General features: G+C 36.7%; 1 protein-coding gene across 2 annotated transcripts in view; it reads left to right on the forward strand.

The window, feature by feature from the left end:
* LOC127636222 (vascular endothelial zinc finger 1-like) overlaps window positions 1-10,207 on the forward strand; it is a 28,553-nt gene extending 18,346 nt beyond the window's left edge. The window contains exons 3-6 of one of the 2 annotated variants that reach the window (XM_052116659.1): window positions 4,396-4,465; window positions 4,737-4,902; window positions 6,514-6,549; window positions 6,891-10,207. In XM_052116659.1, coding sequence (XP_051972619.1) covers window positions 4,396-4,465; window positions 4,737-4,902; window positions 6,514-6,549; window positions 6,891-7,252 — 634 coding nt within the window. In that variant the 3' untranslated portion in view covers window positions 7,253-10,207. The remainder of the gene's footprint in view (window positions 1-4,395; window positions 4,466-4,736; window positions 4,903-6,513; window positions 6,550-6,890) is intronic. The other variant, XM_052116660.1, reaches the window with a different exon arrangement.
* The last annotated feature ends 1,121 nt before the right edge of the window (window positions 10,208-11,328 follow it).

Genomic DNA, 11,328 nt, shown 5'->3' on the forward strand with positions numbered 1-11,328 from the left:
ATAAGATGTTGCCTAATAGCTGTTTAAGTGTTTCTTTTCACCCTGCAGCAGTTCTGGTTTCACACAAGGCATTTTTAATTTTTTTATTTATTGTTATTCCTGCCTTTCTTGGTGGTGTAGTTTTATGATGGAGCACCATGGTATGAAAGGCGGTAAAATTAGATCACTCCAACGTTGTGTACTTCCAATGTTGACAGCTTTGTTGATTATAAACGAGCAAAAGTTTTAATGCATTGCTCGCTTATAGAGATGCAGTATAATGCCATTCGCATGTCGAATTAACAGGTTTATATATCTGTAACATTTTAGTTCAGTAAATATGCGCATCCTCACTGCGCACGCTCGCACTGAACTTAACATGCTTTTAATGAGCAGCTGAAAGCTATACAAGGGACAGAGATGTGGAATTACAGTTTGATAGACAAGAGTATTTATTTGATTTGTTCATCTGTATGTACTGGTTTACCAGTTCTCAAGTATATGTTAAAATGAATAAAATAATGCGGAAATTCTCCGCATTATGAACGTGGATCATGCAGGAATTATTACATTTGTCGTAATACCCACATCCACAACAAATTTCATGCCCTGATGATGATGATGATAATAATAGTTAATATTACTATATTAAGAAAATTATATTAGACCTACAATTGTATTATAATAACTAAATTAATTGTATTACTATTATAATACTATAATATTAATTAAGTAATATTTATCTAAGAATTTAATAAATTGTACGTGACATTGCTGTGGGATCTGGTTAAACCTTGGATATGATGTCACCTCCTCTTCTGTCCACAACATTTTTTATTTTATTTAGATGGGTCGTTCAGCCCTGCACAATGCAATAGTGTGTTTCTTCTTTTGCTGTGGCGCTGGAGATTCAGACACTGCTGAATAGCAGTGCAGGAAACACTGGGTCTCATGTTTTCTTAATAAAATTTCATGTTAACATTTACATGGTTTGAAAGTGGAAAATAAAAATTACTTGCATATAGGGCTGGGCGATATGGCAAAAAAAAATATTTTTCATATCATTCCATACCAATATTTATCACGATATTCAATCACATTTGCATATTGCAAATTTTTTTAATTCCTAAAAAAGAAGAGAAAGCTAAATCCTAAAAAGTCTAAATAGTCTTTACAAAACTGCATTGGGGGCCCAGACACAGCCAATGCAGTGGTGTCTGAGGTATCTTCTATGAAAATATTACAATATTGTGGTATTTATCAATTGAGTGGTAAATGGTCTGCACTTATATAGTGCCTTTTTAACCTTAACGGTATTCAAAGCGCTTTACACTGTGACACATTCACCCATTCATACACACATTCATACACCAATGGTGGCAGAGCAGCAATGCAAGGTGCTAGCCTGCCATTTTGAGCAAATTGGGGTTCAGTGTCTTGCCCAATGACACTTCGGCATGTGGAGTCATGTGGGCCGGGATTCGAACCACCAATCCTGCGATTAGTGGCTGACCCGCTCTACCAACTGGAGCCACAGCCGCGAGTGGATATAAAATAATGCGTTAAAAAAATTAATGCAATTAATCGCACCATAATAAGGAAGATTACTGAGAAATGCAAGCTTGTAGTACCACCTATTTACTCCAGAGGGCAGTAAGTGAAATTTTAGCTGTTTGAGCAATGCACAGTTCATACAGTGAAGAAAACACTTCAGTAGGCAGAACAACGCAAACTTGTGTTACATTCTTGCGTTCAAAACACTTGAAGGAGTGCAAATGCGAACTTAGGGATCTCAAGATGTGTTTATAGATTGAGTATTAAACTATATTTAACTTGAAACAGTGAACTAAACATTTTATGTTTATGATGCAACGCACCCGAGACACTACACATGTCTGACGCAGGTGTAGATTGACGGGTCCTTAAACAAGCCCTCATAATAAATCTCCAACTGATTGACAAATTCACTTGTGAAATGGATTGCTGTGAACTGTATTCCAATGATTGACTTATGATCAATAATATGGTAGTAAACAATACATTGTATTCAAAAGCCACTTTTTGTATTGTCTTATTAATGATTAACTCTTCTGCTACAGGAATGTAAAGCATTTTAATTATCTGAATATTTATATATATATATATATATATATATATATATATATATATAATTTTAAAAATATTTAAAGATAACTATGTATAATTATATATTGATATAAATATGTATAATCTTTATATATTGAATTGTTATTGAGGGGCTTTCTCAGCAAATATTTGTATATGCGATTAATTGCGATTAATTAATCGGGACACCGTGTAATTAATTCAATTAAAACATTTAATCGATTGACAGCCCTAATAAATAAATATATATATATTTTGTTTTTACATTAGAATTATTTTCATATTTCTTTAAATACAGATATCCAAGTATGGGGGCATAGAAGCCCTTGTGACTGAGGAATGATACTGTATGGGGGTTCAGGGGTATCTCCAGAGAGAAACTTTCGAAAATGTAAAAGTCTGAATGGGCCATTTTTCTATTTTCATTAAAGTGAGAAAGACTAGGCTACAAACTAGTAATTGTTTTGTCTTTTATTCTCGTCAGAGATTATTAAATCTGAATAATTTCACAAAATTAGAACTGAAATATATTTGTTTATTAAAGGCTTGGAACATGCTGATTAATAAAACTACATTTAGAAAGCAAAAACTTAATGGTCTAAAGGCGCTCTGGAAACACGCACCTCATGTTTACTCACATGTGGGGAAAAGAGGATGCGGCCCAGGACAGGTGTGTTTCAGTGCTAGAGGAAAAATATTCAAAAATACAGCGCAGACAGTTATGATGTAACCGCCGCTGTTGTTTTGTCGCGCTGCTTACTAGAGACGATGAGAGGGTGTAACCGATGATGTCTTGCAGTCAAGATGGAATCAATCTGGGGTCCGAATCCGGAACGCGGTGACCTGCGTAACGGAGGCAATAGCAACTTCATACAGTCTGAGGCTGCGTTTCCACTGACGCAGAAGAAATCCGCACAAAGCCACTCCCAACGCTAGGGAACCGCTTGCCCTGCGCTGCTGTCAATCTTACAATCGACCTTGCGAGCTTGACGCTCGGTTTCCATAGGAAGGAATTGAAAGCGCTCGCCCACTACGTGCCAGTGGAAACATCCAACAAGAAAGCCATACTGCTAGCGTTTTTAGCAACATGCATGTCTAAATGTAGAACACAGGCTAAATATCGAAAATTACTCATGCTTATCGTCGATACCATGGACTTTTTTTTTATCGCAATAAATATTGATATCGTTTTATTGCCCAGCCCTACATACATACAACACAAAACAGTAAAAAGTGTTTTATTCTAAAAGCACAATTCTGCATAAACCCATTGCGACTTCCAACTCAGCATGATAGTATGCGTCATATTTAAACGACCCAGTAAATTCATTAAACATCTTAACATTTGGCATTTAAGACAACTGGTGAGGTTATCCTAACTTTAAGAAAAAAATGGGTAGTTAAGAAGTTTCGTGAATCCAGCCCCAGTTCTTCAACTTCTGGCACTCTTATGTCTCAGGGGTTAATTTCATTTAATTATTATATTTAAATGATCAGATTTCAACTTTTTTATTTTTATTAAATTAAGGTCTTAATTCAATTGAAGAATAAACTTCTTAGCAGCCCCTCATCATTTATTTTTGATTGATTTGACTGATTTTGCCTTGTCTCAGACCCAGAGTTTCAGTATTAAACAATGAAAACCCATTATATAAATACAGATTTCTGTTTTAAAACTATGATAATAAAGTCAAAAAGTGAAATAAATGAACCATTTCAGTATTCTTTGTGAGAAAATGAACATTATTGATAATTGTTTATTATTATTACATCTTTCCCACATTTGTAGTGTCATTTCAACCACACCAAACCATATTGGCCAAATAATCTTTTTATTTATTTATTTATTTTTTTTAACAGTGTATTTGTTAACCAAGTCGGCAAAAGTGTCAGTAAAGAGCATGCTTGAGATTAAATGATAATCTCAAGTGATATTTAAAGAAAATTCAAGGTAGATATCACTTGTGAGTTTTTATTCTGCGTCATTTTCAGTCAAGCTGTAATTTTTTCAAATTATGCGGAAAGTGTAAATATATTATTTAATTGTGTATTTAGGATGTAAATGCTATGAAATTGACCATAGCAAGACAAAGAAGTCTTATTTCAATGAAATAAAAAATGTCATTTCCATCACAGCAGTTTAAAACCACAGAAATAGAATGCAGAATTTGAGATGGAAATAACACCAGACACGCTCTTGTGGTACATGTTTTAACAAAACTTTTGTGCTAAAATGTCCGAAGTGGATGAGACTACTCCATTATGTTCTCCAATCATTTTCTCTCTTTTCAGGCCTGACCATCTCAGCTGCCATGTGAAGCATGTTCATTCCTCAGAGAGACCTTTCAAATGCCAAGTAACGGTAAGCAGAATCAGAGCCCCAATTAAACATCTTTGCTGGTAACCGAAAGGTGGTAAGTTCATACCGCAGAAAGAGTAATTCATGAGCTACCAGCAATGAGTAAAGATCTTAGGTAAAAACGTAAGTAAACAATTTTTAAGGAAAATAAATTAAAAGTGCTTAAATGGTGGTATAAGTCACTTTAGACAAAGTATCTTCTAAGTGCAGAGCAATGTTATAAAATATAGTCAAACTGGGTGGTTCGTGATAAAGTTTTGAATGTCCACTGCAGGCCTGTACATCAGCCTTTGCCACCAAAGATCGCCTCCGTTCACACATGATTCGGCACGAAGGGAAAGTCACCTGCAATGTGTGCGGAAAGATGCTGAGTGCCGCCTACATCACCAGCCACTTAAAAACACACAGCCAGACCAACTTAAACAACACTTGTAACAAAGGTAAGTGCAACGTGATTGATTGCTTCAACATCCAATCAGCCTCTAGTCCAGTCAACAACTCTCCCCACCTCTCTGGGTGACTCATGTAGCTCTAGTACAGACATCCTTCTACTAATACTCTGTTCATCCTGTCCTTTCCGAGTCTCTGAGATCTTTTCTGTCTTGTCAGCTTCTAGATTCTCTGGAGTTGACTTCGTCCTCGGGCTGTTCCATTTACTGTGGTGTTAAAGAGCACCAGAACAGACTTTTCAAAATCCTCCTTTAGTACTACAAATTAGTTTCACAGGGCTTGTTAAAGCAGAATCATTCTCTCAGCTCAGGTTCTTATCCTGTGTGTGTTTTTTTTGAAGCGTTACAGACTATTATTTATATTAACATTTTATTGATTCAAAAACAGGATTAAAGAAACAGAACATACAAAGAATCGAATAATATGTCACTTCCCTTGATCTGTCCTCATTCGGCCATGATTTCTCGACACACGGACAGTCCTCGTCTGTGTTTGTCGGCGTGTTCGCTTGCTGTTGACTGTACTAAAAGAGTATCACAGAGCAGTCGTAGTGCGCATGCATTAAATGCATTCATATTCACTTGCGGTCAAAACAGTTTACTTTGAAAGGCAACGTGGTCGACAGAGCGCGATCCAGAACGCAGAAAAACAAATTATACTTGAGCCTTTTCCTGAACAAGCCACACAATTTGAAGCATTGTTCATTAGAGGTCGACTGATGTTGGATTTTGCAGATACTGGTTACTGTTGGAAAAAGCTGATAACCAATTATTCGTCGTATAGTTTTTAAAAATCAATTTTATTGAATGTGTTTTTTTCTTTGTAGTTACTGTGACAGGTACCAAATTAGAGGAAACATGAGACTAAATGGAATTAAATCCTAGATGCAGTTTATTGTGCGACCAAAATCCCAATAATAACCAGAAAAAACATATGATTTGGTGCTTAACACAGGACTTTTAACAATAAACGAGCCTGAAATCCATCGGGGACTCTTATTTCATTCATTCAAAATCAATTAATCGAGTCCAAAAAATTTGTTTGCCCAGCTTATATCATTCCTTGCACAAATGGTGAGGGATGACCTATACAGTCCTAAAGTTGAATAATTTTGGTTATGGAATTTGATTTTGCTTGCCTTGGCAAACACCATAAATTAATAGGTTTGATACTGTAGTTGTCTTTATAATTTGGACTTACCCCTAAGTTTGTCTCAGAACGGTGATATTTTTTTCATGCATTTAACACTCCATGCATCATAAAGTTCTCCTCTAAAATACATCCGTCTTTCATGTAGTTTAGTTTTCTCACATGTCTGTCTGCTTATCAGTGATTAGCTCAATCTAATTTTTTTATTATATGAGTAATTCTATTCTGGTAGACTTATTGAATATTTAAAAAGCAAATTATTCTAAATGTATCTGACTTGAATTGGCTGAAGAGAATTTAATCTGTTTATAATAGGAAGTAAATCTGTCATGTAGTGATAGTCATGTGTGAATTCACGCTGAGTCCTACAGCCCTGCGTTGATATGCGCCCCGTAATGCATCACTGCAGGCAGCTGCCTGCCCTTCATAACACTCTGTCTGTTTCTGAATAGGAGACTGGCAGTGGAACTACTCAGTGCCACGAAAAGGTAAAAATTAAACAAAACAAACCCAGGTGGAAAAGTAGATTTACACACACAATACCAGTTTGCTCACCTCTCTTTCTTCTGCTGTCAAATTGTACTGTCGAGGTACAAAACAAACTACGCTTCTGTTGTGTGCACATGCTATAGTTACAGTACATCATTTAGGTGATCTTATGAACAGAAAAATGTGATTGTCAGCCCCAAAAGCCAATCGGCTGATGGTAGAACATGATGGTGGAAAAAAAAAGCTGTTTATTTCAAACAAAAATGACACCCAGAGAGTTCGGGAGAAGAGTACACAATCTTTTACAAACACCTTAACTCTCTTCTCTCGTCCTGTACAGACAACACTGACATCTGCAACTCTGCCTCTACCACAACGGTCACAGCCTCCACCGCCATTACCACAGCAATGAACCGCGGCAACACCAGCAACCCTGTTACTATAGCAGCCCAGATGAACATCTCCACCAACACGGTCAACATCACATCTCCTGTCAGCCTTCAGCATCCAGTCACAATCACTGGCCCCGTGAACATCGCCTCCGTCAACATCCCAGCAACGATGCCCATGAATATCGCCCACCCTGTGGCCATCACCACGCCCATGTCCATGAACATCGGCACCCCTCTCAACATCGCCATGAGACCCATGGACAGCATGAGCTTCCTGTCCCAAGTCCTTCCATCGTCTTCTCACTGGTAGAGACCAGAAATGGGTTGTAAACGGACTCACCTGAACAGCCTTCTGCCCTCACATTCATCTGATTTCCACCCTGACCCCCAACACCTGTGTGGCATTAAAGGATTAGTTCACCCAAAAAAGGAAATTTCTGTCATCATTTACTCCAACCTTTATGTTGTTCCAAACCTGTATGACTTTCTTTCCTTCATGGAACACAAAATGAGATATTAGGCAGAATGTTAGCCTTTCCAGAGTGCATGATGACAGAATAACATTTTTGTGTGTGAACTCTCTTTAACCAACCCAACACATGGCTGCATCCCAACACTAGTGGAAGTTTTGCTAAGGCTGATTTACCTCTCTGTTGGATTTCTGACCATGGTTTTACTTTTGTGTGCATGGTGAACAGCTGTGTAGCGGGGCGTTCGTAAGCTCATCTGAGCACTTTGACCCTAACAACAGATTTTTCTAAAGGACAAATGCAATAATTGATGTGCATTTTGAACACTTTTTATAAGTGTCGGTGGGTTTTTCAATGTTATGGAGGTATAACCTGCGAGTCAGTATTTAAGGAAATTAGTTCAAAAGGAACAACTGCTTCCATTGGGAGGGAGGATTTTTTTAAATATTTTTTTGTAAACTGACGTATTATTTGGAATTTTTCATAGGAGTGTGAGTGTATTTTTGAAGAGGTACAGTTGTGTATGCTGGCTTTTTTTAAGACCATCAGTTGTGTACTGTTTGTTGCTATCTTTATAAGAGGGTAAATCTCACGAAAACATGTTTGCATTATATTTCACCCCCAAAGCAGAAGAGTAAGTAATAATATTCTGCATAAACAAAATGAAGCCTATATTAGGACCATTAAGACTTTTTTGCATCAAGACGCAAATTCTCATGAGCGTAATTTAGTAATAAACTGTATAAACAATTTTTTTATTTATGTCAGCATAATAATATTATGCATAATAATTTGAAGGTTGAACAACACATGCTTCCATTATTAATAAATTAGTTACAATTTAAAAACAAAATATATATATTTATATATATTTTTTTTTTTTGGAGGGGGGCTGAAATGCGCTTCATTTTCTTTTAAGCAATGTATAACTTATTTATTTATGTCTTTTGATTTTGGAGTGGCCCGGACATCTTTCTTCACAAGTTTCGTGAGATTCATCCTTGTATTGTTTAGCAGGACACTTTACAACAATTATTGTTTTCTTGCTGTGAATGGAGGGCAGCTTTGTTCTCTTATTGTTTACGTGGCCATTGTTAGGGGTTGTAAGTGTATTTTTTCATACAGAATGGAGAGGAAAAGGTCTTGCACTGAATGCATATCCCTAGTCTAAAGAGGCAGTATTATCTCATTAACAAATATGATGGTATGGCTCTGACGCAGCTGGCACACTTTATGTGGACTTGTGGTCTTGTCTCCATCATTTGCGCATGGGGTGTCCCATTTTTCATTTTATGATTCAGAATATTTAAATACTGGTGAGGACTTCACATTGAACTTCTACCCTTCGTGCTCAATGCAGCATTACTTCACTTTGACATAAGTAACGAGCTCATTTAGAACAGCACAGTTTAGTGTTTGGAGTCCTGCATTAATGCCCTTGCAAGTTTTCATGTGGATGTTTGTTGCCTAAGTTTCTAGTTTCCAGTATTTTATAAAGATTATTTTTCTTCTTTATGTTCTGTTCAAGAGATGTGCCGAGAATAGTCCAGTAAACTGTTATTCATTTCCTTAATTTTCTTTCTATTGGCTTTAATGTAACTCGACATGGCCCTAAAGTTATTCAAGTAAATATATTTCTTTTCTTTTTTTTTTGAGTGAAAGCAGAAAGACATCTCTCAGTTGCCAGTTTTTTTACCAACATCAGCATCGGTTCTTTTTGTAGTGGTACCACCCTGCGCATTTAAATTGGTTCAAGTATTTCATATTGTGCCTGCTCAAATGTTGATGATTCTGGAGGTATTGTTCTCTAGCTAAAGCCCAGGCCTTGCCTGCATAAAAGCATGTCCTCAGTTTAAAATAATTTATATGGGACAATTCTTGGAAAGTTCTATGCTATGTTGAGTGGTCACAAGCTGGTCTGTTTGAACTCAAGAGTGAACATACTTGACAGTATAAGTATGAAGAGTGTACTGTCACTCACTACAGTGGTCTGGAGCCAGGGACTGTAGGTACTTTTTGGCATCCACTTCTAATATATGCTTCCTGCAGTTGGAGCAACTGCCAGAGTGAAGAGAATGCTGTAGTGAAAACACTAATAATTTGACTCAGTAGTATGCAATCCTGGTGGGTAGTATTCCTGCCAATCTGTGATGTGAGATGCAATCCGTGTTGTCTGAATGGATGCCGTCCACACCAGCACTGAGACTCAGGAAGGTGCATTTCCTGATCAGACTATTTGAACCCATGATCTGCGTGTGAGTGAGTGAGTGAAGCATTTGATTCTCCCATTACACTAGAACATACTAAAGCATGTTGCCATAGTTTAGTTTGTGGGAGATTAAGAATGCGTGTTCATGCATTTCTTTGGTAGATGCATTATGATTGCCTCTTTCATTTGCCAAATTCAAACCAATAATGAAATACAATTAAGTGATTTTGTTTTTATTTTTATTGATTCTAATGTTGTTTTAATTCAGTTGATGAACTGGATGATTTTGGAGCCCCTGTGAAAGCCGTTGAATGTATATGTTTGTACAGAACTGTTTAGCCTTGAGGATCTTAGAGTACAGATAGACAAGTGAGCGAAGAAAAGCTAAGTAACCTTTTACAAAACTTTTGTATTAGTACATTAACGATGGTAATTTTGTATATAAGACTAGGCTTTCCGAGTAGCAGAAAGGAAAAACATTCCTACATTTTTTTTAAATGTAAATTTGTCAGAAATAATTATGTAAACATGCGCAATGTTTTATGTGCCTTTTATTTGGGTTGTCTAAATAAAAGAAAACTGTAAAACACGATGACTGTGCAAATGTGTAAGATCCATATTTATATTACATTATCAAAATGTGTTTTTTTTTTTTTTTTTTTTGAAGCAAGATAAAGCTGATACCTCTGATACCTGGAAACTTTCCTTATTTCGGACATATTTTGAAAAAGACAACTTTCAGGGCCTCTGTTAACACCGATATCCCTTATTTGACATGGTTTCCAATCTCAGAAAAACCTTGGGGGTTTTAAAAATTGGATTTCAAGGCCTGGAAATGTCATGGCATATTTTTATAGTGAATATAAATATGTCTAGATATAGTCAGCCCTAAATGATTTACCGGCTATACATTTTCTCTTTGTAAAAATGCAATATGTATAATCTTGTAATTAGGAACAATTGAATAATTGCAGGGATCAATATGTGTGGGAAATTATAATCTCTCCATTACACAAAAATGTATAACAAATTTCCATCAAATTGAATTATTCAAAATAAATAACTTAAATAGTTTCATTAGTTTTTGTTTAAAACAAAATTACAGTTCAGATTGATTGGATTTTGGTGTGCAATTTAAATGTGTAAATCTTAAAAATAGGCTACAATATTTTGAGTGTAGGAGGCAAACTTCTGGCTCTATATCTGAATCAATTTGGTAAGGTGCTTTGATGAAAGTGTGTCCATACAGTTATTCTGGGAACAGGATCCAGCAAATGGAAATGAAGAATGCAAGCCAGCTCAATCCAGCTATGGCTACTGTTCAACACAACCGCATCACATCCGCATAGCATCAAACATTGCACGTCACACACAAGTTAAGAGTTTCTCTATGTGCATGATCCTGCTTTCATCTCTTTTTCATGGTTCTCCATCTGGCCCTGGTGAAATCTTCCCCTCCCCCCTACACTAGCTCCTTAAACCAACATGCAGCCCTTTTTTCCCCCGAGAAATCTCATTTTGGTCGTTAAGACTAATTTCCATATGCATTGGCTCCATTGGTGCGCGTTCACGTACTCACGCTTGCCGCATCATTTGATCAGGCGTGACGCGCCCCCGGGATCCCCAATACAATCATCCCGGGGTTTAATCTCGTGTCCATGAGCAGGTGCTCCGAGTTCAAGGTCTTTTGTTTCACCCCTCACTGTC

This window comes from Xyrauchen texanus, chromosome 43 (genome assembly GCF_025860055.1).
Source record: "Xyrauchen texanus isolate HMW12.3.18 chromosome 43, RBS_HiC_50CHRs, whole genome shotgun sequence".
NCBI lineage: Eukaryota > Metazoa > Chordata > Actinopteri > Cypriniformes > Catostomidae > Xyrauchen > Xyrauchen texanus.